Source organism: Amphiprion ocellaris, chromosome 14 (genome assembly GCF_022539595.1).
Source record: "Amphiprion ocellaris isolate individual 3 ecotype Okinawa chromosome 14, ASM2253959v1, whole genome shotgun sequence".
Taxonomy (NCBI): Eukaryota; Metazoa; Chordata; class Actinopteri; family Pomacentridae; genus Amphiprion; species Amphiprion ocellaris.
Window position 1 is genome coordinate 11,214,186 of NC_072779.1, and position 26,429 is coordinate 11,240,614.

Here is a 26,429-nt window from a genome sequence, read left to right on the forward strand (position 1 = left end):
ATCTTGTCATTCCATATATTCCAGGGATGTAGCTGTAGATACTGTAAAAACGGGAATGGGTGGGGCCACAGGTAATAAAGGAGGCGTGGCCATCCGCCTGCTGTTCCATACCACCAGCATCTGCTTCGTGTGCTCCCACTTTGCTGCTGGCCAATCACAGGTCAAGGAGAGGAACGACGACTACAGTGAGATCACACGCAGACTCAGCTTCCCTATGGTAATAACCATAACATTAACAAATCCATTGCAAACCTCCCTCTTGCCTAAGCTGATAGACTAACTACGTCTATCTTATCCTCCAGGGTCGTCTGCTGTACTCACACGATTACGTGTTCTGGTGTGGAGATTTTAACTATCGTATCAACCTGCCCAATGAAGAAGTCAAAGAGCTCATCAAACAGCAGAGCTGGGATGCTTTGACAGCTGGGGACCAGTTATTGGACCAGAAGAATGCTGGTTTGGTATGACCTATAGTACCCATGTAGATTTACAGTGTTAATAACTGTTCAAGAGGTTCCTTACAACAGAAAATAAACTTTTTTCAGTTATCAGGACATAAAACATCAAGAGATTGGTGCTTAATGCCTGAAGTAACACTACAGAAATATACAAACCTTTAAAGGACACAGTATTTAGATTTTTAATTGTAACAGAATTCATGAAAACTTTTATTATGTTATAAAACTTCAAAATTCTGCTTACAAAGTTTTAGTAAAACGTGAATTGCTCAAAGATTATGGATGAACCATGGAAACTATTTGATCATGCCCCTAAGGAGACATAGACACATTGCCTTGACTGATTGCAGTGGACTGTGGCTGCAAAGGTGTACAGTGATACATGCAAATTCTTGTAAAACATTCAAATTTTTATTTTTACTGCAGTGAACTGTGTTCCACTGTTATGTGTCCATCATACCACACCCAAACTCAAATGTGACTAAGAGAGCTTTGAATGATCTAAGTTTCAATCATTAGTTAGGACAGCAGCAGTTTATATAATGACGATCATCATTACAACTTACTGCCACTGATATATCATTAATAAAATACATTGCAAATTCCTTTATATAAATGTCGTTTAAATTATAAGGGGATCATTGTGGTTAATTTATATTACAAGCTTTTCATATATATATATATATATATATATATATATATATATATATATATATATATATATATATATATATATATATATATATATATAAATAAAGACCACAGAGTGTTCAGTCATTTCAAAGTGGTTAAACATAATGGAAATCCATAAATTAAAAGTGTAATGATAATGTTTTCTTGAATTGTCTTCCACAGGTCTTCAGAGGTTTTATTGAGGGAAAGTTGGATTTTGCCCCAACCTACAAGTATGACCTTTTCTCAGAAGATTATGACACCAGTGAGAAGTGTCGCACACCAGCCTGGACTGACCGTATACTTTGGAAGAGGAGAAAGTGGAACTTTGACAAAACAGGTCAGATGCAGAGCCACTGCTGATAAGTCTTATTATTCCACAGTAACCCTCCTCTGTCCTATCTCTGGCGTCTTACCTGAAGAAATTATATCAACATTAAATATTTCCATTAGTTTAGGTGTAGAATTTCTATATGTACTGCTGCTACCCTACCTGTCTTCTTTTGTTCTATAAATAGGCATGACAGAATAAAACATGTAAACCTGTGAGGCATAGGAGTACTGAATCCATAAGTCTGTTCCTGTGCATGTTTGTGTATTTTACAGCTGAAGAGATGAATGTAGTAGGAGCAGCTTCCACATCTGGGGAGAATGAGGAAGATCCAGACCATCCCTGGAGTCCTGGCACTTTAATGTACTATGGCAGGGCTGAGCTGAAGACCTCTGATCACAGGTAATTAATCAGATATATCTGCATCAGTGAAGAATGATATTTCAGATTAAAATTTGTCACTTGAAACCATCAGATCACATTGATTACAAATGTTCCGTGGCAGTAGTGAGAACATAAATGTGGTGTCTCTTTTTAATTAAGCAGCACTTTCATTAAAGGTCATCTGCCTTCCTTCATGTGTATCTCTAGGCCTGTGGTGGCAATAATGGATGTGGACATCCTAGAGGTCGACCCAGAGGCCCGTCACCAGGTCTACAAAGATGTCATTGCCCTGCAGGGGCCTCCAGATGGCACTATACTGGTGTCACTCTGCACCTCTGGCCCTGATGACTACTTTGATGACGCACTCATAGATGAGCTGTTGGACAAGTTTGCTAATTTTGGAGAGGTCATCCTCATCAGGTTAGCCTGACATCCAAACACAGACAAAGACATAAATCTATATCACCTTTAGACGATCAGTCTGCATTGACAGTGTCCTTGTTTATGCAGGTTTGTTGAGGAGAAGATGTGGGTGACCTTCCTGGAAGGTTACTCTGCTCTGGCTGCTCTGTCTCTCAGTGCTTCCACTGTAAGTCATCACTGATTATAAAAATTGCTTCAAAGCTAAGTGGTAACATTATTAATGTAAAATGTGTATCCATCTCTATCCTTTAAAGTCTCTTATTTTAATCACCCCTGTGCTACATTTCAGGACATCCCCAAAACACACATACATCAGTTTTTCAGTACTTCTTTGAACCAACCTCTACTTCTCTCTTGTCTGTGCTGACTGGTTTATAATGTAGGTCCTTGGCAAGATGCTTGACATCCGTCTGAAGAGTCCAGGCTGGATCAAGAGTCTGGAGGAGGAGATGAGTGTAGAGAGGATCTGCGGAAGCATTCCCACATCAGCCAGCTCCACCCTGCTGGCCGAAGACACAGACATGGGTGATGATGATTATGATATGGAAGGTAAGTAGTGGTGATTGAGAAACTCCAAGCCTTATCCTCAAAAACATGGACTGTAAATACAATTTTATGTTATGTATTTACTGCAATTATATAAAAGAGGCTGTAGAGTTTAAAGTTTCCAAACATGAAGTCATGCCCTCTTCTGTCTTGTACCAGGTGATGTGGATGAGGAGGTGGAGGAGATCCTTCCCCAGCATCTGCAGCCCGGAGCAGGCTCTGGCCCAGGATCCTCCCCTCTCCCTTCTCCTCGTAGTAGTCCCTGTCCCTCCCCTACCCACGGAGAACCTCCTGTCCCCAGCAGGCCTGGTCGTGGACCACAACCTTCCCGACCATCACAAGGTAAATACAGTACACAGTGCAGCTTTAGAGACATATTTTGTAGTGCAGCATTAAATATGTGTGTTGTAAAACTACATCATTAGTCTGCACAGCGACCAAATTATATTGATAACAGTGCTGGCACAGTCTGGCACAGAGATGTTTCAGAATTTGATACATGTTTGACCAGTGTGTTTTTTTCAAACAAAATAGCCAAAGAAATTTTTTACATTTAAGACTCTAAGTCATGTGCCTTTCCATCCTATATATTTCAGGAAATGTTACAAAAAGTGCATGTTCTCAACGAGTGGATAAAGTATGAAGTCAAAACTAAAAACAATTGGAAACATTGTCACGAGTCACTCCCTTCTCATATATGAATTTGCCCCGTCTTGTATATTTTTCCCTTCTAGGACCTCCCGTTGATTTCCAGCCTGGTGCCCCCACTGCTCCAAGCATGGAGCCCAAACGTCCACCTCCCCCTCGTCCCAATGCACCCCCAGCTAGACCCGCGCCACCTCAACGTCCACCACCACCTTCAGGTAAAGTACCATCTTTAGTCCTTTTGTCTCTCTTTGATTAAAGCCTGTTTTTCTAGCAAGAGCCTGTAACCTTGGTTAATGAAATAAAATCCTACATTAGAAGTATCAATATTACATTTTCCAGCATGGTGCAGTATGAGATATTTGAGGCAGGTTTTAACATTTTCACCTTTATCCCATTGTTTTGCCTCATCTGTGAAGGAGGTATGAGCCCTCTACCAGTTAGAAAGGACTCTGCAGGTAAAGTGATTGCTGTGGAACCATGTGCTTGTCTGCTTACATTGCTGAAGCATTTGATATAGCGGCTGCTTTTTCCATTTGAGCTACACGTAGAGAAGGACAATGAATTACAGCTGCTTTAGTGACCTATTATTGTAAAATTTTTGTATTGTATACGAATGCTCATTTCAGTTCAATCAATGTGCTGTAAATCACCAAATGTTCATCATTAGTGCCAATAATGTCCCACTATGGTTTTAAATGAAAACTTCACATCATAAGATTACAACTTTTGTGTGAGAGGATTGATTTCTGATTGGAATACAAGCCTGATGTTGTCATGATAACTGTTTTTCCCTATGTGGAGTATAATTATGAATACATAGATCTGCTGTCATAGAGATGCTCTAGACCAGAGGATGTCAAAAATGACTTTGGGCTACATATATGATGACAACTAACAGTTTATTTGAGTATTTCAGACTTTAGACTTAACAGCGAGCCAGAACATTTTATTTTTCTCATCGAGCTTCCTTTAATTCAGCAGGCATTTGCTTTGGATAGTGACATTGCAGCACGACATGAAACACAGGCACATTTGTTTTTCTGAAACATCAATGTAACATAAAGCCTCTCCTACATCTGGCTGACCCAAATACCATCCTAACTGGATGGTATTTTGGTGTGGCTTCAGCTTTTCAAATGTGTCATTCTTGTTTTCAGGTAAACAGTTGCTAGATTAAGTCTGTGTTTATGAGGTTAAGGAACTGAAAAGAGGTAAATGACCACTTATGTCATTCAAATTACAGTGCTGCTTATGCCTCATACAAGCACTCCCCATAGTATGTAATTTTGGTCGATATCATTTTGTACTTGGTAATTTACAGCTGTCCTTCCTTTGTGTTTTCTTTGTGAGTACTATGTAAATGTCAAGTGTTCTGCGACATTGTTGCCCATATTTGAATTTATTTAATGTCAGAGTAGCTAGTAAATCATGGATTTTTTTAATGTTGTACAACCAACACTGCAGCTAACATTGAATCAGTTGATTTTTTTTTTATGTTTCCTGCTGTACTTTACTTTAAAATTATTGTGTCCCTTCTTTGGCTTTTAAGACTTTGGCCCATGCCCCAGCCCACTGCTTGGTAGGAGAGGCAGTGAAGGTAACTGGCCAGGAGCTGTGTTATTAAATGTCATCTGGTGCCTGTAGACTTTATACTGGTTCATCAATGTCATTGATGCTTTTATGACATTGGTGGTTGACAAATTGTGGTTTCCTATGAGCCCTTTCAGTTGTGTGCGTGCGTGCGTGTGTGTGCGTGTGAGAAAAAGATGTGTTTGGTAGACTGCTGCAGATAATATTTAGGTTATTTGAATACAGAATAAGGAGGCAAGGCAAGTTTATTTGTAAAGTACGATTCATACACAAGGCAATTCAAAGTGCTTTACAATGGCAAAGAAATAAATTCAGAAAAATGATTTAAAGGTAGACACATTAAAATCATAGAAATAAAACATAAAAGTAGACATGAAGATCATAAAAGTGCAATAAAAGACAAGAAAATAGATTGAGCATCTAAGAGAAACCTGCAGTAAACAATATGGTTTTTAGGCCTGATTCAAACGAGCCGACAGTCTGAGCAGACCTCAAGTGTTCAGGAAGTTTGTTCTACAGGTGAGGAGCATATTAGCTGGATGCTGCTTCTCTATTTTTAGTTCTGGTTCTGGGAACACACTGTAAACCTGTCCCTGGTGACCTGAGGGCTCTGGATGCTTCATATGGAGCTATTAAGTCCAGGATGTATTTTGGTCCAAGACCAAGAGTGAGATTTTGAACTCTATCCTTTGACTAACAGGAAGCCAGTGCAGTGATTTGAGGACCGGTGTAATATGTTCCAGTTTCCTGGTGTTAGTTAGGACTCTGGCAGCAGCATTCTGGATCAGCTGCAGCTGCTTGATTGAGCTCTTGTTAAGACTTTAAAGACACCATTACAGTAATTTAACCTATTGAAAATAAATGCATGAACAAGTTTCTCTGTGTCTTCTCAACACAGGAAACCCTTGATTTTAGCAATGTTCTTCAGGTGGTAATAGGTAGATTTAGTAACAGCTTTCAAGTAGTTGGTAAAATTCAGGTCTGAGTCAATAATGACACCTAGGATTCTGGTGGACACTTGTGCAATGACTAACATAAAATAAGGCTACTTTGATCAGTCAGTATAATCATATCCCCAAGTGTGCACTTTCATTGTGGACTAATACTGACCTGGTCATTGTTGTCTTTTCGTAATGAGGAGATAATGGGATTTAAAGGAAAATCTCTATGGTCCAGACTTAAAAAGGTCTTAAAGTGTACTTGACTACAGGAATCCATCATAATTAGTGGAGGAAATCCTTCTCAGGCAGGTAGATAGTGAGATCATCTCGTACTTCGCTACTCTGCTGCATTATTGCCGTCATACGCTTTCCCTAGTGCTTCTCGTAAAGTGTTGTCATAGGGAGCACCTGCTTCCTGCTTCCTGTGACTAGTGTTCCACTCTGTGTATAACAGTAATGTGGTTTGGTTTCCTTTGTGCTGCAAAGGACCAAAAAGCCCTGCTCTTCCTCGACCAGATTCCGCTGCAGGTGAGTGCCACAAAGCATGACGTAGTCTCACTTTGCGTAAATGTACCAAATGAAGACAAATGATTGTTAGTCAGTTATGTAGGTTTGTATTTGTTCCTTGAAAGTTAATCTTTGCTTTGTGTGGAGTTTCATTTCCCTTGTGATATGGTAGTGAGATTATCCCTTTCTGTTTACTATAATCCTGACACTAAATACATCCCTCCTAGCGTGGAGGGTAGGGTTTGGTTGCACAGCTTATTGGTGACTTGACCTGTCGGCACCTCACCCATTTGTATGGTGTTTGTGGTTAGCTGAATCCCTCTGTCACTCTAAGGGTGTGTGTGGTAAGCAGGGTTGACTTACGTTTGGTGACTGTACAGTGAAGTATTACACAGAAGCAGACATCTAAGTGGCGTGGGAAAATATTCACGGGCTTTGAGAGGGGCTCAGAACAAGAATAGTGAAAGAAGAGGAGTATGCCTGCTGTGTGGTAAGCAGTTGGCACACAGAACAAAGCTTTGCCTCTCATCCAGACCTCCTGCAGCTCAGGAATGACTGAGTCATCACCAATAATGAAGTCAGCCATGTGTAATTTGTTCTGTCATAGGTTGGGGTGGGTTTGTAGTCTGCTCGTGTGGGATTTAGTACAGTATCCTTGAATTTATAATTTCATCTGTTTGAACCTCATTTTCTTAAATGCTCCTGCTGTTTCTTACATCTCTCCCGGCGGTGCACAGTCCTCATGATAAATATTTAATAGTACGAAAGCCGTCTTAAACATTTGTTTGCTTGGCTTGTCTGCCTTATCTCTTTCAGGTCGAGGCCAGGCAGCAGGAGCTCCTGGACCTGCCGGTGCTCCCAGACCAGTGAGTTTACATTTGATGACTTACAACAAAAGGACTTAAAGTTTTATTTCACTTTTTTTTTAAATTTCTACCCAACCTCTTAATTTCTATTCTCTACTCACTCTTTATCTTCCAGAATATTCCTCCCCGAGCTGGAGTGATCAGTATGCCCCCTCAGACTCGCCCACCACCACCCTCTCATCCTGGAGCACCCAGGCCCATCCCAGAGGTGCACCCCGGGGCCCCTCGGCCCATCCCAGACACCCACCCTGGAGCCCCACGACCTGTGCCCAGTGCTCAGGCCAAACCGACTGACCTGCCTCTGGGTAAAGAAATATGTTTTTGCGGAGAGCGGTATACTATAATAATACAATTATATGCTAAAATATCACTAAGGGAGCGTTTGACGATTTTGTTAATTTTTTGTTTTTGGTATTTTGCCTTTATTCAAACGAGACTGACAGGAATTTTGGTAAATAGAGCAGGAGAATGACATTCAGTAAGGCTCGGAGTCCTGCAGTTTTTTAGGATTTATTGACATTTATATAGTGTTATGACTTCAGAAGTTTGTGTTATACATCAAAGTCAAAGTTCCCAAACTCTAAGTGAGCATATAAAAATGCAGCATGCAAGTCAGAAGTCCTCATCTAACTGACATTAGATTTTTCGTGTATGTCCACAAATAGCTGTGCAGTCCATAGCTTTTGTTGTTTAAGTTGTTGCCAAGGGTGTCCATCGGTTGTTGGCCAATTGTGTGTTTTAGATTCAGTTCAAGGTTGAAGAAGTATAGATGTATTTTAAAAATGTTTTTTTTTTTTTTGACTAACTACGAATAACAAAAAGAAGTGAAATCCAACTGCTATTGTTTGTTTCTGTAGCCTAGGTTAAATTGAGGGTACAAACTTAATATTACAATATAGAACTTAAGGATTCTGTTTCCTCATTCAGGTCCCCCTCCTTCAGGTCCTCCACCCTCAGGACCTCCTCCTGCAGGCCCACCTTCAGGAAGACCCCAGGTTTCGTCACCCATGCAGCCACCCATGCAGCCTCAACCAGCTGCCCCTTCATCTCAGTCTCAACTTCCACCACCGATGCAGCCCTCACTTCCAGCTCCTCTCCTGCCACAGCAAGCTGCAGCTCCTAAAGCAGCGGCTCCATCTGCTTCACCTGCCGCCCCAGCTGGGCCTCAGCAGGGTTTAGCCTCTCCTAAACCCCCACCACGTTCCCGCTCCTCTCATGCTCTGCCGCCTGATGCTGCCAAGTCTGATACAGCCCCAGCTGCAGAGGTTGGTGCCAACTTCCTTTTCATTAAATTGTTGGAATTTCGGTCACTGAACAAAGAACACTAACATAATTATTTGTTGAGAGTACTTTTCCTGCTTGCACTGCGTTAAGTTCTGCTCAACAGATTTTTTGTTCAGTTCTGCTGATTAGACAATATATTGTAACACTTAATAATTACAGATGATGGAGACTGCAACAATAGGGAAAAAAGCCTCCTTTTCTTCTTCTTTGTCTCACATTAGATGAGCTTAGTTGTCTTTGTTGTTCTTCCTGCTTTTGTCTCTCTGATACATTTGTTTCTTTTTCACAAGCTGGAGAAGCCCTCAGGGTGACAGGTACTTGATATTAAACCACTTTTTTTGTCTCATCCTCCATAGCACAACAATCCTCTGCTCTGATGTTATTATATCTCATACATTACACGCAGTAACCTCTTCCTCTTCTGTTGGAATTGATTTTATTACCTTTTACATCAAGCTATTTTACCTGGATACTTTCAGTCTACTGCAAGGCCTTGCATTTTTTGTTTCAGCCGCATAAAATGGATCATTATTTATTTTCAGTTCTGTTCCTCAAGTCAGCATATCAAACCATAAATGACCTGAAAATATGAATGAAAATGCAGTGTTGTTTGTTGGCCATTTCCCCTCACTTGTCCTTTCATATGGGCTCGCTGTGCTTCTGGTGTTGACAGTGAGCACATATGCAATGACCTCATAATTTAATTTTACTTTTTTTTTCTTTTTAAATTTCATTCATTTGTATTAGATTTAGTGTGATTGTATGTGGCCTGTGATACATATACCAGTAGCCAGCAGAAGTCAGTGTTGTAAATTAAACACAATACGTGTCTGTAAATGATTAAAGGTACCCTGTGGAGGACAGTAATGCAAATGTGTAGTGTATGCAAGCCGCTGGATTAGCTGCCATACATGTTTAATGAGCTAGGGCTGCATGTCAGTTGTCTATTGTTGCATAAAACTAAACTCACCTCAAAGATTGCCTATTTTTTAACAAATTCAAGGGTGAGGAAGAAGGTAACTGATCAAAAACAATACAGATGCTTTTTATCAAGATGGTATGTTGAATAGGTTTGTTAAGGATGATGCTGTACTTAAGTAAGATACCTTGAAAGTTTGTTTACAAGTAAACTCCAAAGGGTATCTTTAAACTTTCTAAACGTATGGTCCATTGGTTAGTTAGATAAACACTGCAGGAACACGGCATGGTTGATATATTGACAGGGTGTTTGTTGTGATCGCTGAATGGCATTTTCTTTGTTTTGTCCCTCCTTAGACCAGTGGACTGAATGGAATCCAAAGAGAAGCACAATGGAAGCCCGACCCCTTTGACACACTTACATCTGACTTCCTGTCCTCCTCCTCCTCCTCATCTACCTGGCACACCACCCAGTCCCTGACCAGAGGCTCTTCTCTGCGTACTCCCCCCGCCGTTCCTAAATCAACGTTCTCCTCCACAACGCTCCCTTCATCCTTCTCTCTCCAGTCCTCTGCTCTGTCAGACCTGCAGGCCTTTGATTCCTCCTCTTCTTCCTCACTCTCCACCCCGTCACCGTTCGCGTCCTCGCTGCTCCCGCCTCCTCCGGTCCCATCTCGCAGTCGCTCTCAGGAGACGTTGCGTGCCTCCCCCAACCCCTTCCCGACGGACTCGCTGCCTGCCCGACCCAGCAGCACCAACCCCTTCACAGGCCCACTGGTGCAGCAGCATCAGCAGCGGCGAGCGCTCACCCCAGACTTCAGCTCCCAGCATCCAGCCCCAACAGCAAGCCTTCAGAGAACCATGTCTGCTCTTACTCCACCACTCATCCCTACCCCTGCTCCAATGGCAGCCCCTGCAGCTGCACCCACCTCCCAGCTCCACAGGACCATGTCCCTATTTGGACCATCATCAAGTCTTAATCCCTCACCTGCTCCTCTGCTCCCTCTCGCCCCTGAACCATCTTCTGCCCCTGCTCTGCCCCTGGCTTTGCCCTCCTCAATTCCACCTGCCCTTGCACCTCGTCGCCAGCCACCTCCCCCAGCAGGGAAACCAGCTCAGCAGTGGGTCACTTTTGATGATGATTTGGATTTTCCATCTTCAACCAAAACACAACAGAACCCCATCTTCCCTTCCAGTTCAATACTATCCCAAAGTCAGGCTCTGCCTTCAAGCTCTGTGTTTGACTCAGAGCCCAAGTGGTTGTCCTCCACCCCAACAGCATTCCCAACGCTCGCCCCTCCCATCCCAAATAGAACTGCAACCAGTAACAAAAGGCTCCCAAAGGGACCTGGTGACAACTGCTTGTTCCCAACGGAGTCGACAGAGCGATAGGATCACCCTTCACATATAGAGGGCATATCCAGATATGTATAGATCTATGATAAATGTGTATGTGTGTGTATGTAAAAAAAGAGACAGTATTTAAGAAGTATAGACCAATCCCCTTCTGAATCACAGGAAAGGATTTATATCTCGAGTGGTAACGTAAGAAGTGAGTGAGCCTAAATGTGTGTTCTAACTTTACGACAGAGATGTTTGCTTGTTCCCTGATATTAACACTTATTTTAATATGAATCATTCTGATGTTTATTTTTATTTATGGCAGCAAACATGTGCCTGTGTCTACCGTATATTGTTATGTAAACTATATCGATACGCACAAATCGTGTGTAACCACCTGTGCAATATCAAGACACGTTTGTGTGGCTCTGCAGCTCACTGCATTCGCCTGCGAGGTTTCACGTAAATCTGTATACCTTCGCTACTGCTACATCTGCTGACACACTGCGGTTCATATCCCTCATTCTGACTGATTTGTTCATCAGAGTGGAATTCTCAGAGTAGATGGTAACCTTCTACTTTCTTGGTTTTGTCTCCTAGCAGAAGGTTATACACTGCAGGTTTTACATTTGCCCCCAAATCAGGTTGTTTTGACTTGCAAATAGTTAATTGTACATCTTGTCTGTTGTTTTTTGTCTGAGAGATGCAAATTTAAAAGTGGCATTGCGTGCTTGCTTTTATAATGAATGTACTTTATTTAGCACTGGGTCTTGTCATCGCCTCGTTGCTGACTCCACAGTGTAAAAACAAATAGCACGAGTCAGAGTCAGTGTCAGTCAAACTGTTCACTACCACAGGACTGATGCTCTGTAATGTCTCACCCTTCTGATAGTAAGGCATTATGTATTTTCTCTATCCAGTCATCTTTTGTTTATAGGCGGTTACGCTCAGCTGGAGATATTTTGTAGCTCTTTATCAAAACCTATACATAGTGATTATGTATAAATGTACGTTTTCAATCTGGAAACTACTCGCTAAATGTGTGTGTATGTGATGGCCATGCCAGTGGTTTGCACAAAGGTACTGATATGCACTGAAATGCTGTGTGTGCTCTCCTGGTTGTATTGTGTGTTGATGGCATAAATTGAGGGCGTGTAGATTGAACAGATGTGAGCGCTGTTTGATTTTCCCCCCTCTGCAGTGTTTGGATAATTCTAGATTTTTCCAAAGCATCCAACCATACTGTTGTAAATTCAGAGAATGCAGTGCGCGTGTGTTTACTGTTGCTCAGAGTACGAAAAGGATGTGATTTGGGTCTGTGGACATGGCACTGAACACATGCCATCCATAATAATAAGAGGGCACTTTTCTTTTTAATTTAACTTTTTGTTTATCGACAAAGTCATGCTTATCATTTCTAATAGCATTTACTCTAAATAATCTAATATTGTTACTGTGGTGAGAAGTGATGTAATGTATTTGAGGTGCATATTGTCCGTCGTCGTGTTTAACAGTGTTTGTGTTTGGATGTGGGTGTGTGTACAGAGTTAAGAGTGGAATACCGGAGCTGTTCCCTTAGGAAAGTCTTCTCTTTTCAGTATAAGCAGTGTATTTCCTTACAGGTTCTGAACTAACAGCCACTGTATTCACTCGCTCTAGGCTGTAACTGTGTATTTGCTCTCCTGCCTGCCAGCGGCTATGGAACAGCATCACTGTATCTGAAAAGAATACAATGCAGGACTTTTTTCCCCCCCTTCAAAACCACCTAAATGAGAATTCCTCTGTAGCAACACTTAACAGATTATTCACCACTCTGACTGAATACGTTGACAGAACTACGCAGTATGCTCAGGCACAAATGCATCACCAGAAAACATTTCCAGTTGTGTGTTGTGTCTTTCTCAGGCGCAGTGTGGCACATTCCAGACAGCAGTGAGATTTGAGTGTTGGGTGTCGAACTCTTCTCAGCGTTTGCAAATCCACCTGTGATATCTAACCCGTGCTTGTTTCCTCCAGTTGAGGGTGTTTGTTCCTGAGACTCTCTGATAACTTATCCATTCTTGAGGTGTGCATGTGTGTGTGTGTGTGTGTGTGTGGTGTTGTCGTCAGAGGTGATGTGTCAGTATTTCACCCTGTACTACCTGCTTTCACTGCTGATGGTCGGCATTCGCGTTGACAGTAAAGACAAGCAATAGATGTTCAAAAGGATCAGCGGTCATACCACCCTCCCTAACACAACACACGCCAGCTGTTGGAGACTAAACACATGCCGTTTTCCCCAGCCCTCAGAAATTATGTAATCAGCTAAAATGTCTGAAAAGCAATTTGATGGAACGCAGAGAAAGAAACTTCAGACGTAGGAAGGTCCCAGCTAACTAATGCTTCTATGCTGTGTTTAAACACGTCTTAAAATACAAAAAAAAAATCTTCACTCACTGCATTGAAAGCAGTAGCTATCTATGTAAGCAAGTGTATCAGGCTGCCTTTGCTTACATGTCGGTGTCATCTCTTAAATGCATTTATTGTGTTATCCAAATGTGCACAGTAGATACTGTATCTGCATTAACAGTAGGTGACTAGCCAGCGCTTTGTGTCATTTCACGGTTCAAGATGAGATTTTATAGGAAACAAATTGCTCCTTTTGTGAGGTTGGTGTCCCTTTTTATGGCTATAATCCATAGTAAATAGAAGTCTGTGTTGTGGAACATATTCTGTATGTATTAAAGTGCAAACATGAAGCTGTAATTCATGTTAATATCAAACGTTCCATATTTTAAGTGCACAGCAGATGGCACATGTATGAAGCAGTTTATGTTGTATGTATGCAAAAATAAATGTACGTTGACACGAGTGTTTGTCATTTTTGACTGCAGGTTGTAACTTGACTGCACAACATAAAATTTATACACAGTCCTACCTGTAAACGGATGTTAAATCACTCAAAGTTCAGTTGTGCAGACGTTTTTGTTGCTACAACAGAATTAGGCTTGCTAGCATTGGGAAACCTCTGTTTCATTGTCTTGGCAACAATATTTTCATCTCTTACTTCAGTTTTATCAGTATGAAACAAGTATTCATCAGATATGTGTGCTTGATTCCCATGTATCTTGTCATGGCATGGGGGGTGAACCTGAGCAAAGAGATACTTTTGGCAATATATTGTACATACAAATCATACATTGATATCTTCACACTATTTCCTTAATGTTGATTATTTTTTAGAACAATCTTATGATATTATGACTAGGTTCAGCTGACGTGTTGAATTGATCAGAATATTATGTGCATGTTATTTTTCCTTACCATATAACGTAGGTTTAGCTTATTCCCTTAAAAACACTTAAACTGTGCAACATAATGTTTAATTGAATAGTTTTGTAATTCCATTCATCTTTCATTTAACTATCCCAATAAAATGCCTTTGACAATAGCTTAAAAATGTATATTAAAAGGCTAATTAGTGGATAAGGTTTTAAAAAAAATGTAACAATAAAAAAATAATAAGGGAGTCACATTCATAGAAGGGACTGTTTATACTGTTGTTGCTGCTGCAAAAAAATTAGATGTCCCTGTACTGACATCATCTGTGTCGTTTTCACATTTTCAGATTTTCAGATATTTTAAAAACCTTTTAAAATACCTTAAACTGTTCTACAAATTCATTAAAAAACAAAAACAAAACAATGAATCTATCAGTCATTAATTAATATGCTATTAGCAATAGGTCAACATGATTATTAATTGGTCAATTATTTGGATAGTGTATTTTTAAAGTGGTTATAAAAAGGAAAACTGACAAAAAAAAATCAAATTGTACAAAGTACAGCATTACCATTGTTGGCCATTAGAGGGCAGTACCATAGTACTGCTTGCATTAATGTAACTTGTCCTACAACTCAGGAGAAGAAGTATGCAGACCTCATTGGAGTAATGCCACCGGTTGTAAACAAAGTGTGAGTCCAGCCTGAACAGTGGAAGGAACGTGTTGTGTTTGTCATTTTCCCACACAGGTCAGTACCTTCACTCCGGGTCACTGTAGAGAACTTACCCCTTAAACAGATCGCGCCAGTGAGTGCAAACAGCTACATCAACCAGCTAGCTAAATGCTAACATTAGCTTCGTGTTTTCTAGAAGCGTCCGGACACCATTGTTGCTATGGTTACACTGTTTCTCCAACGTCCCCGGGCTCTGTTCTCGTACTGACAAGTCGTCGTGTGTTCAGGGGTAAACTTACATCCTTTAAACGTCTCTTTCAGCAGGTGAACAGGTGGCGAGATGGTGCAGCTGCATGTGAAGCGTGGAGATGAAAGCCAGTTTCTTTTCAACACCACAGTGGACGCGCCTCTGGAGACGGTGATCCAGCAAATTACAGCCATTTACAACGGGAGGCTCAAAGTGGACAGATTGTGTTCAGGTGAAAACATGTCCTCACAGCTGCCTGCACTCACTGGAAGGAGGAGAAACTTCAGCAGCTCACATTCCCTGCTTAATAATGTTTACACTTTACTGCTTATTGGCAAGGTCCTACTAACGTTGCTCAGTCATTATGAACAATAGGCAAAGATTTTAACTCTGCACATCAGCATTGGTACAAGAGAATTTTCAGCTAACGCTAATTAGCATTTCATTGTTTTCTATTATCTCTGAGCTCTTGTTAATGTAATCATTCAGTTTTATAGGATGCACTGACACTGACTGGTTTGTTCCTTTGTGTCTCTTCAGAGATCCCAGAGCTTGCAGACCATGGCATCACACTGCCACCCAACATGCAGGGGCTGACAGAGGAGCAGATTGTGGAGCTGAAATTGAAGGATGAATGGGAAGATAAGTGCGTTCCCAGTGGAGGGCCAGTATTCAGAAAGGATGAGATTGGGAGGAGGAACGGACAAGGTGAGAATCTGGCTCTTGTTTGTAGATTTCATAGTTTACCGGTAATGCAAGCAAATTCATGTTTAATGTTGTCAGGAGAAACCTTGACACCTACGGCCTCTTTGTGGCCATTGTTTTGGGGAAGGGTTTGATGGGGAACTGCAAAATCTAACACATCCACTCCACAACTGAATTTATGCATCAATCTGTATGATTTTTTCAGGCTTGGGACCAATACTGATTATTAGATGTCAAGGAGACTGATAACTGATATTTGTAACCAACATATTTGTATTAAAAATTTAATTCTTAAGTTGAAAAAATAACATTCTGAATAGCCAGACAGCCTATGAAAGTAACACAGATCCCAACAAAAAAAAAAGTTGAAATGCTTTTGTTTTCTTCATCTTTTGCACATTACACATTACAAACTCTAAAATGTATCCCTACACAGTTTAATATTACAAACACATTGCACATTCGTCAACACTGTAAATATAAAAGTGTGAAAGTTTAACCAGTTTTCCTTCGGCCTGTGTGATAACAGACTCAATATACAATACATTAAACATGAGCAACAGTATTGTGTAAATAACAAAGCACACTTCATAGCAACACATACAATACTTTTAGACAAGGATAACAGTACATAAAACATACAACACAAACTTAGTGTTGACAGACTGTTGACTTTTAACCAATCAGATATTGCTGTGGGACATTACATAGAGTAGTGACTGCAGATAGAAAGATGGCTGTGTCAGAGCCAAAGTATTGAATTTTAAAATTACTTTACCTTATCTGGAATTGTTTAAAAATAATGATTATGCTGAATATTGTATCTGATAAGCAGCAAGGCGGATAATCTGCTATATAAAAAAGCATCTTTTTACCTTCCACCAGCTCCAAATGATAAAATGAAAGAGGTGTTGACGCGAACAGTGGAGGAGGCGAAGGCACTGATCTCCAAAGTGAGTATTGGTGTAAACAGCAGATCATTACTTCTTACATTGTTAACCAGAATAGTCATAAATTGATCCAGTTTGTTTTTCTCCTCCTCCTGCAGAAACAAGCTCAAGCTAACATTTGTGTCATTATGGAGATGGTAAAAGAAGCACTGGATCAGCTAAGGGGTGCAATCATGATTGTGTACCCAATGGGACTTCCTCCTCATGACCCTATCAGGATGGAGTTTGAGGACCAGGAAGATCTTTCTGGAACACAGGTAAACAGATCAGTCAGCTATTGGATGCTGGCTACAAAAAATAGCTTTGAGTCAACAACAGAGGTTTAAATTAAAGTTACTATTGTTTTAAAGATAATGGGTTTCACTTTTTTTCAAAATGTGCATCTTATTTTTTTTGTCTATCTGAGTTTAGTGAAGATGCTTTCACTTTCTGCTTAATTCCCTTTGCCCTCATTCCTGTACCTCCGCCCTCACCATCTGTCTCCATACCTCAGGCCTCTCTGCAAGTGATCACTGAGGACGAATGCCAGCTTTGGTGGGCTGCCAAAGAGATGCAGAGGGGGAAAAAATTGCAGGACTACATTGGCAAAAATGAAAAGACAAAGCTTGTGGTCAAAATCCAAAAGGTGAGAGTTATTTCACCAATCTGGGGGTGGTATTTTTGTGTCCTGTGAGAGACAATATGTGTGCTGATTTATGTTTTTTGCTGGTTTTAAGAAATTTTTTTTATCCCTTTGTTGTTATTCTCTTCAGAAAGGACAGGGGGCACCAGCGAGAGAGCCTGTAATCACAGATGAGCAGCAAAAACAGATGATGATGCATTACCACAGAAGACAGGAGGAGCTCAAGGTGAGCAAAGGCCCCGTATTCTGTGTTCCTGTTTGTGCTGAAAATTCCATCTAACCCTCTATTCATTACATTTTCAGAAACTTGAGGAGGCAGATGATGATAGCTACCTGGACTCCGAGTGGTCAGACAGACAGGCGCTCAAAAAACAGTTTCAAGGCCTCACAAATATCAAATGGGGACCGAGATGAAGGCCAGTCACACTCACAACACCCACTGGGGCTGCTTATGTAGCAGCTCTGTATGCAGCTGGCCAAGATGCCTTATCACAACCCTAAAATCAGCTTCCACTTGTTGTTATTTGAGGTCTTCCAATGAATATTATATGTACAGCTGATGTGATACTATTGCTGGGAGTAGATGTATTTCTAGACTAACACCTGCCATACACTTAAACTGAGCTGCACATATATATATACAAACATATGTGAAAGAACAGATAATGATATCTCGTAAAGGTTGATATCATTATAAGCCTGATTTATTTGAAACAAAATCTAATCCCAATATGGCCTTCCTGTTTTACTCATTTTTATTGAAGCTGTGCAAACAAAATGTTTTTTTAAAAAAAGTATCATCTGTAAATTTTTACTGTGTGAAAAAAGAAAAAATAAAACTTGACATTTACCAGTGTAACCTCTGTATACACAATGTTGGTACAATTTGTATTAATTCTGTATAAATGTCTCAGTAAAAGTCTCATAACTTCCCTTGGAGTGCAGCGACAAGGATGCAACACCTTTCCTCTCTTTGTCTCCTGTTAGTGGCACACACATCTCTGAAAGTCGGCGCTGCTCTGAAGCAGGAAGGTGCTACGTAGCGGTGTGTGGTCATCCCAGCAGGCATGAGGAAGCTGCAGAGGTCAGACTGTTTCACACACTGGTCACTGTGTGGGTGGCGCTGATGCCGTGATTCAAAGAGGTGTGGCCAGTTTCAAGAAATACTGCATAAAAAAACCTTTTATTGTACATTCAAATCTGACACCTCTTTGAAGAGACGGTGATTAGTTGTGGCAGGTGAAACTGGATAATCTCTGGTGGGAATAGCTGCCAAGTTTAACTACCACTAAAGTAGTTATACTACAGGGACTAAAAAACATGGCAATTACCTATATTTGTCTGTCATAACAAATCAAAATGGCTTATGCTGTGTTTTTAATTGAGCTCTAAAAATTGTTTACCACAATTACAAAAAAGGTCTTTCTTTTCAAATGTGTTTAAAAAACTCTGATTTAATCCTGGTGTTAAAAGGCAGTTTTGGATTAGAGCTGAAATTGTTTAATGGTCCCTGACATGTTCTTTGGTTTATATAACCAGTGCAGCTGTTATGAAGCTGCTTGACAACGAATCACTACAATAATATTCTTGAATGACATGGGAGCTTTATGACATCTGATCAGTGAATTTAGCCTACAATCTGAGCTTCACTTAGTGATCACTGTGAATAAATGCATCACTTTAATGCCCATGATCGCCCATTTTGCAGCATAAACCCTTGTTGACCTTCAGAAAGTGAATTCTCAAACAAAAATGGCAAAAATACAACAAAACATTTCTTGGAACGTCAATGATCCAACGTAAAGACCTGCATCTTGAAAAAAAAAATCCTGAAGATGCAGACCAGCATCCATTGGTCCATGATGGATTTAGCATGAGGTGCCATTCAGATAGGAGTTCATCCAGATCTCCTGCATGATCATCTCTCTGCGCTCGATCCTCTCGGCCCGTTCGGCAGCCTCGCTCACATACGTCACCTCCTCCCAGCCATGCAGCGCCTTCCTGTCTGCGGCTGAGATTAAAGAGTTTTCTGTCAACTCGCCGTTGTCGTCGTCGTCATCTTCGTCATCGTCCTCATCATCCTCCTCCTCGTGGATACCAGACTTGGGTGCGAGTCTGTGGTCCCGATGCTGCTTCCCTCTGCAGGTCACTCGGACAGAAACAGCCAGCAGCGTGAGCAGAAGACCAACACACACACTCGAGGTAAACAGCAGTGCTGCCATTTCTGGGTGCTCTGTGATCAAAATAAAAGGAAGGGTTGTAGCAAAGCACGGACTGCGTGGTGATTGCATGAGTGCACGCTTGTGAAAAACATTACCTTTGATGTAGGCATAAGTCAGGAGAGAGTTGCTCATCATAGCTCCTGCGCTGTCTGGCCGGCTTGTCCTGGTGGAAAAAGGCTCCTCTGGATCTGCAGGAGAAGCTGTTGTGAAAATTACAAGTATGATGTGGAGAAAAGACCATAAATGACTGGAATTGCAGCAGGTGGCATGATGCTGTTACCTTTCTCTGTATCCACAGTGGGCGATGAGGTGGAAGTGAATATGTTCGGGTCTGCCTCCCTTAGTAAAGTCTGTGGTACTATTGGAAAGAAGACAGAAGAGTCTTTGTATTGCTGCAAAAAAACTCACACAGTAGCTGTGTTTTAGTGAATCTACCGTAGACCATTTGTCTGCAAGTTACCTCCCGCATCTAAACTGGTCTCACAATAGCAATGCACTCTCCAATCATGAATAATTTCTGTCCAATTGTATTAACCATCCTACAAGGTTACCACACATTGTTTTGCTCTATATGGAGCCATCAGTGCCAGTCAGAAGAATTCTGCCAACACTCGGCTAAAGTCACAACTACGAATTATGATACATGAACAATGTTGCTGGATGACCTCACTGGCATTTGTGCCAATCGCAGGAAGTTTACCAGGATGTCAACTTTAGCTTGCAAATCTGAGCTCACAGCTTATTATTCCCTGCTACTGTGTTTCTGGGTGTGAGAGTAGAGGAGCAGCTGGTGGCTGGGATCGGCAGATAAGAATTCACAGTAGGAAGGTACAAACAAAAACATACATGACGTGAGCCATCCATAATATCATGAAAGCCAGTTCCTATTTTGAAACCTCCCCGTAATTCTTCACTAAGCTTGTAATTATGTTTTGTGAATAAGGAAGCAGAGAGACTCCTACCACAAGAATAGATCACACTGAGGTACTTCCTGGTTCCTGGAAAGCAGGGGTCTCTAAAGGTCTGGTTGTTCACGGCAACGACGCACTTCTGTTTGCTGTAGCAGGACTTGGACACCAAGTGTACAGCTTCATGGTTCAGACACTCTGTAGGGAGCAGCAAGGAGAAGTCAGAGGATCAGTCACTCAGTAAAAATCACTAAATGAGTGTGTGTGATGTTCTCTGAAATGTACATCAGCTGAAATAACTGATTAATGTTTTGGGGGAGTTTAGTTGAAGTTAGCCAGAATAAAACCCTCTTTTTATGCAGGCAGTTGATCATCTTTTTTAATAGAGCAAAGCACCTGAATGCCTGATTGCTTAAGTTACTTCAAAGCATTGTGTCATATCATTGTGAAGAACTGCTATGAAGTCACAGTGAAATTTCGCCAAAATCTCACAGTATTTATACAGGCCTTTTTCACATCACTCTCCCTGCATTCCATATCACACCCATTCTCTTTTTTCTTTCAGTACATACTGCAGCTGCCCCTACACAGCACATACTATTGCACGCAGTACACCTACAATTGGGGGAAAAAAATCCTTTGCCCTAATATTACACCTTCAGCTTTCACCTTCTTGCTCATATATCCGTCACACTGCAATGTGAAATGAGCTCTCATCTGTCTGTGTGCTCTTGGCACCTCAAGCTCATTACTCGAAGGAGACGCTGACATATGTTAGGTATCTTGTAATGTGCAAAGGATTGTGGGTCAGAATAGCCAGAGAAGGACGCTGGCTTGCATGCTGCAAAATGAGACTGTATGTCGTAGGACATCCTGGTATTTTTGGCAAACTGCATTTGACATATTGTGTATTGGGACACACAATCTTTTTCTGGCACGCTATATAATGCGGTAGTATGGATATTGGAATGCATCCACTGTTTGACGTGCCATACAAGGAGAAGCACAGGTGTAGCCACTTCCATTAACACTGTCTGGGACACAAATGGAATGCAGCCATTATTGATGTTATAACTTACACCTGTTTTGTCTTGCTATGGCATGTCAAAATATATGCAGCGAAACAGACTTACTGTGTTGTTTTTATTTAATAATGGCAACACTCCCCATAAACCCCAATTGTTTTTTATTTGTAAGCAAATTTCTGATTTTAGTGAACAGATTAGCACTGCTGGTAGGACATGTAAAGTTGGTAAATCATACGGTTGCAGATACTTGAATATCTTTTAGCCCCACCAACTGTCACACTGTCAGTCTCATAAGAGGTGAACAGGTGCTACTTATCAAAATAGTCATGGTCGTGCTTATTTAGATTATTTATACAAGGTTTAGAAATGAATGTGAAGTTCAATTAATGGATGTTGCCCCTTTTTATTGCTGTGGAACTGTTTGCTAAAGCTTTATGTGCTCTATCGCCATGTGAAATAATAAACCAATTGGAATTTAAATGGATCATTGAGACATTTTAGTCACAGTAGTTGTCTGATAGTATGAAACTCACATCGACTCACCAAATGGGGGTGGTCTTGTCAGGTGTGAGGGGCAGGTGTCCGTCTGACCCAGACTTCGTCCGTAGACAGCTGCATAGATGTTCAGCACCTTGGGGGGCTTACAGCGCAGGACCATGGTCTCTCCTTCACATGCCACATGTCTTTTGTGTTCAGCTGAGTGAGGGGAAAAATAGTAAGGTTGAAGAGGTGGAGGGTCGGATGATGGCGAGAAACTGTGTCTAGCTGTGAGGCTATTCTGTGCTCATTTTCCACCAAATGTGTGAGACAAACTGTTCCTGAAACAGCAGGGACAAGTGAGATCTGAGCTGTCGAACTCACTGGGTTTACACTTGTAGTGCACATGGAGGTATTTGGTTGTGCCGGGGCAGGGGTCCTTCCCAAACAGCAGGTGATTGACAGGCAGCTGGCAATCTCTGTGGCTCTGACACTCTGACAGCAGCTTCTGCACAATAAACACCAGAGTAGGTCAACAAATACACAGGATCTGATATTACAATCCACACTGAGCCAAGGGCAACCAAAAGAGAACCAAATCAGATGCAAAGAAGACTGAGCGGTTGACAAATGGATGACAGTGGGCTGTGATTATAAACCTAGATGACATCATTCACAGAAGGGTGGAGTGTTCACTGCAAAGCTAAATCACATATGGAGACAGTACCACTCCAGTAAATCACCTAAAACTGGTGAACACCCACCTATTAGATGACCCAGTAAGAGAGAAAAGTGACATAAAAATGCACCTGTAGAGCAGTAAAAGCTGAACAGCTGTGGTTGTGGCCTCTGGGCGGAGGGTCTGGGTCTGCTCTGCACAGCCGCACCTCGCCGCTTCCATAGAAAGCAGACTGGATGGAGATGGTGGAGTGACGTGGACAGTGGAGTCTCAGAGGCTGTCCGTCACAGGCGTGAGCAGAGTGGCTGGTGATGATCCTGGATAGGTAGCCTGTTAGAAAAAAATACATGGGTTAGGTTGAAATGCACATGGAAAAAGACAGATAAATAAAAAGGATGCTCCAGAAATTTCACACATGAAATTCAGTTTAGACAGATAGACAGATAGACAGATAGACAGATGGATAGATAGATAGATAGATAGATAGATAGATAGATAGATAGATAGATAGATAGATAGATAGATAGATAGATAGATAGATAGATAGATACTTTATTAATCCTGAGGGAAATTCAAAATTGTATTCTTTTTATAAAATAAAATATGTCTCCAAGACAGGATTCTGCTTTATTGTGCAATCAAAAGGACATTCAATCACTATACTTACAATGGTCAATATAAAGTAACCGTGATGAAAAATAACTTAAACCCCTGAACCAGCCATTGTGTTTGAAAGGCATGTTTTCTTTAAAAATCCCCCAAACTGCATCACTTATCCGATGCCAGAAACTGTAAAATTGTAGAGAAACGTTACATTTTCAGCTTTCATACAGTGATAGAATGGATAATGCACAACTTCCAATTGGATCAGAAACATGCATCAAATCTAAGCTTAAATTTTGTGATAATCAAATCACTTTCGAGTGCATGTTAAATTTTAAAAATGAGCAAAAATAAACCATTTACACCAGAAAAAAAGTACAATTGTCCGCTCTTTAGCGCAACTGAGAAGTAATGAGAGACTCAGCTGCAACCAACAGTCATGGAAATAATAAATAAAATATAAATGAATAAAGTAGCTATCTATCTATCTATCTATCTATCTATCTATCTATCTATCTATCTATCTATCTATCTATCTATCTATCTATCTATCTATCTATCTATCTATCTATCTATCTATCTATCTATCTATCTATCTATCTATCTATCTATCTATCTATAGCAGATAGGAGACAAGCATTGGGACAAACCTGAGAAAATGAGAGTAAGATGACCCTAAACTGAACAATAAAATAAATGCACCATAGTTCAACAGCAGTTATCAGCAACTTGTTTGATGAAGATACATTCAGCATGGTGAAATATCTTTCTAGAGCTGACAGTAGTGCAGAAAAACACGCTGTTTGTAGAAGTTGTAAATAGAAATTTCCCCAGTATTTATATCACCTGTATTGCATCTGTGGTTGCGGATCAGATTATTTGGCCTCCTTGGCACTCTCATGGGTGTCTCATGTTGCTTTATAAAACCAGTACAGTGCTGCCTGACTTCCTGTCTGCTTTCACTGGGTGGCAAATTCCGCCAACTGGCGTTCAACCAGTACGACCAATCTTCATGTGTAAAAGTGGATTCTGATTTAAAAAGCCTTCATTTTAAGATTATTGGTATTTAAGAAAAGGAATCTTGCAAGAATCCGAAGGTAGAGAAAAAGACAGTCACAGAATATTATTCTCTACATAAACTGATGGCTGTAGTCTTGATCTACGTTGCATTATGAGATGGATGCTGATCTGTCAGTCCAGTAAACATGATTTTGTCTGCTGACTACTATGCCAGAATGTGAAACAAGGAATGTATGCTACTCATTACTTAGTCTTATATGTTGTCTCATCTCAGACAGGTGCACAGTTGAATATCTGACTTGGGATCTTTGGGTATTTTATGAGTCATCTCATCCATAACACTATACATCAACAACAGGTTTTTTGTTTTTTTTTAATCCCTGCCCCCACATGTAGCTGTAATTACACCAGCTATAGGAGTAAATGGCAGTAGCGCTTTCTTACAGGTTCTAGAGACACTGTAAAAGTTCTAATCCTGACCTGACAGTACCGTCACCATCATCACCGTCATCATCATCTTACTTGAGAAGTCAGCCAGTCCATTCATGCGTCTGGTCCACAGTAGTAAAGTCAGGCAGATGAGGCTGTGGCTCCAGTCCAGTCCGTGGCAGCTCATGACTCTCATCCCCTGTTCCTTTGATCATATTAAAGAGACTCGAGAATTTCACTGTAGGACTTCTAGGATTTCATTTAAACAAACAAACAAAAAACGCACACACAAGAAGGTGAAAGGATCCTGCGAGGCCGCGTCATCTCTCTTTTGGCCTGTACGCACCGAAACTGTGAGGAAATCACCGCTTCATCCATGTGTGTTCCCTCACAGAAAACACCAGGAGCCGATGGAAACGCATAGCAGCGGCTGTTTTGCTTCTGTTCAAGACCCGTCTCGCTGCAGTCAAATAGACCACAGAGAGGGTTAGAAATAACAGCTGCGCAACAAGTTGCTCCAAAACTGACAGACGAGCTGATTAATCCGACGCGTGGTTGGTGGTGGTGATTCTCCAAACCCGACTTTTTCCTGCTGCTGCTGCTGATCAACGGCGCAGATTTGTGAATGGATGCAAGTGGAAAGTGAGAGCGACTTACAGTAACAGCTGAGTGGGAATCATGATGTGGGCGTGGCAGATAAAACTATTTTAAAAGGAAGAGGGGCGACACACTCTGGTATGACGCACTGGAGACGCTTTTAGTTTTTTTTTCTCTCCCATGAGGCACATGTTTACTTTGTGGATTATGGCAAAGTGCTTTCATTCTGCTCATTTCCTCGGTGTCTCTTATTCTTTCACGTCATGCCTTTCTCTTCCTTCTCCTCTATTACTATAAGCTTGCAGGGAAAAATATAACTAAACATTTTCATTTCATGTTACTTTTTTGTCATATAGATTTCTGGCAGGGTGGATGTAATAAATGTAAACACAAAAAATCGCTGTGCACCTTAATTTGTATCTGATTTGTGCAAATAAACAACTTGAACCTAAAAGTTCTAGCCTCTTCATTCATTTTGTCAGCAGTTGATACCTCTCCAAACCAAAATAGTAACACACAATATCACCCTGTTGAACCACAGGGTGATATTTTGCATACAAACTGGACAAGTTGCTTCCATTCTCTGTGCTTTTAGCTTTAGGCACACAGGGAGTGGCTCCCAAACCTCTTTCATGTGCCGTTATCCCTCCAAAGCCTGTGGAATTCTGTTGTCAAACTCGAAAAGATTTCCTGCACTTTGTTTTTAAGACGTAATTCAAACGCGTAGGCCAGACAGAAAAGTAACAATTGCACTTGAGTATAATGATGGGTAATAGTGGTTTGAGATATGGTGGGAAAAGTTGCCAAATGTGTAGATGATGTAAATTCTTTTTTAAAAATACAGAAATATCCCACAAATAACTGATCGTGCCATTTTTGGCAGTCTGACTGGTAACATAAAGAGCTTATGAATACAGGTGGAAATACATATTAGAATATTGTGTTCATTTTTAAACTCTGTAGTGTTTATTAATTGTAAAAAAAAAAATACATTTTTTTATAATCTGAAACATATTGTTACAGATTCTTTTACTCAATACTTGGAACACAGTTCGGTGGTTCAAACAATGCCATCCATCTCTGCATGTTTGGGCAGAC

The 26,429-nt window shown here is 40.9% G+C and overlaps 3 protein-coding genes across 22 annotated transcripts in view; 2 read left to right on the forward strand and 1 right to left on the reverse strand.

The window, feature by feature from the left end:
- The window catches only part of synj1 (synaptojanin 1), a 29,531-nt gene extending 15,772 nt beyond the window's left edge, over positions 1-13,759 (forward strand). For 7 of the 15 annotated variants that reach the window (XM_035953307.2, XM_035953310.2, XM_035953309.2 and 4 more), the window contains 16 exons: positions 25-217; positions 303-461; positions 1,314-1,470; positions 1,737-1,863; positions 2,053-2,265; positions 2,356-2,434; positions 2,652-2,817; positions 2,974-3,156; positions 3,549-3,677; positions 3,879-3,917; positions 5,012-5,059; positions 6,480-6,521; positions 7,317-7,366; positions 7,482-7,671; positions 8,294-8,631; positions 9,926-13,759. In XM_035953307.2, coding sequence (XP_035809200.2) covers positions 25-217; positions 303-461; positions 1,314-1,470; positions 1,737-1,863; positions 2,053-2,265; positions 2,356-2,434; positions 2,652-2,817; positions 2,974-3,156; positions 3,549-3,677; positions 3,879-3,917; positions 5,012-5,059; positions 6,480-6,521; positions 7,317-7,366; positions 7,482-7,671; positions 8,294-8,631; positions 9,926-10,960 — 3,148 coding nt within the window. In that variant the 3' untranslated portion in view covers positions 10,961-13,759. Of the gene's footprint in view, positions 1-24; positions 218-302; positions 462-1,313; positions 1,471-1,736; positions 1,864-2,052; positions 2,266-2,355; positions 2,435-2,651; positions 2,818-2,973; positions 3,157-3,548; positions 3,678-3,878; positions 3,918-5,011; positions 5,060-6,479; positions 6,522-7,316; positions 7,367-7,481; positions 7,672-8,293; positions 8,632-8,940; positions 8,965-9,925 lie in introns of all 15 variants that reach the window. The other 8 variants (XM_035953318.2, XM_023281250.3, XM_035953319.2 and 5 more) reach the window with 7 other exon arrangements.
- Positions 13,760-14,762: 1,003 nt separating this feature from the next.
- cfap298 (cilia and flagella associated protein 298) lies at positions 14,763-18,307 on the forward strand. Of its 2 annotated transcripts, none has more exons than XM_023281257.3 (8): positions 14,763-14,919; positions 15,166-15,323; positions 15,632-15,799; positions 16,682-16,749; positions 16,845-17,003; positions 17,240-17,371; positions 17,499-17,594; positions 17,672-18,307. In XM_023281257.3, exons 2-8 carry the CDS (start codon positions 15,185-15,187, stop codon positions 17,780-17,782), a joined length of 873 nt encoding a protein of 290 aa, XP_023137025.2. In that variant the 5' UTR covers positions 14,763-14,919; positions 15,166-15,184; the 3' UTR covers positions 17,783-18,307. The 2 variants fall into 2 exon arrangements, with proteins under 2 accessions (XP_023137025.2, XP_023137026.2); XM_023281258.3 differs by having other exon boundaries at positions 14,796-14,919; positions 15,169-15,323.
- eva1c (eva-1 homolog C (C. elegans)) lies at positions 18,101-25,418 on the reverse strand. 5 transcript variants are annotated; one of them, XM_055017557.1, is made up of 8 exons: positions 25,081-25,418; positions 24,828-24,939; positions 22,813-23,012; positions 22,388-22,511; positions 22,070-22,222; positions 20,553-20,696; positions 19,871-19,948; positions 18,101-19,790 (listed from the first exon to the last, which is right to left on the reverse strand). In XM_055017557.1, exons 2-8 carry the CDS (start codon positions 24,928-24,930, stop codon positions 19,237-19,239), a joined length of 1,356 nt encoding a protein of 451 aa, XP_054873532.1. In that variant the 5' UTR covers positions 24,931-24,939; positions 25,081-25,418; the 3' UTR covers positions 18,101-19,236. The 5 variants fall into 5 exon arrangements, with proteins under 5 accessions (XP_054873532.1, XP_035809228.2, XP_023137023.2 ...); XM_035953335.2 differs by having other exon boundaries at positions 18,101-19,601; positions 19,686-19,778; positions 24,828-25,416; XM_023281255.3 differs by having other exon boundaries at positions 18,101-19,601; positions 19,686-19,790; positions 24,828-25,415.
- Between the last annotated feature and the right edge of the window lie 1,011 nt (positions 25,419-26,429).

What these genes read in the sequence shown, in the direction of transcription:
- cfap298 (XM_023281257.3), top strand. Translation starts at nt 15,185, where the DNA reads ATGGTGCAGCTGCATGTGAAGCGTGGAGATGAAAGCCAGTTTCTTTTC. An exon ending in AGTGGACAGATTGTGTTCAG is followed by an intron (nt 15,324 to 15,631) that starts GTGAAAACATGT and finishes GTGTCTCTTCAG; the next exon opens with AGATCCCAGAGCTTGCAGAC. An exon ending in TGGGAGGAGGAACGGACAAG is followed by an intron (nt 15,800 to 16,681) that starts GTGAGAATCTGG and finishes ACCTTCCACCAG; the next exon opens with CTCCAAATGATAAAATGAAA.
- eva1c (XM_055017557.1), bottom strand. Translation starts at nt 24,930, where the DNA reads ATGAGAGTCATGAGCTGCCACGGACTGGACTGGAGCCACAGCCTCATC. An exon ending in GACAAGACCACCCCCATTTG is followed by an intron (nt 20,697 to 22,069) that starts GTGAGTCGATGT and finishes TGCTCCCTACAG; the next exon opens with AGTGTCTGAACCATGAAGCT. An exon ending in CAGTGTGATCTATTCTTGTG is followed by an intron (nt 19,949 to 20,552) that starts GTAGGAGTCTCT and finishes TCTTTCCAATAG; the next exon opens with TACCACAGACTTTACTAAGG.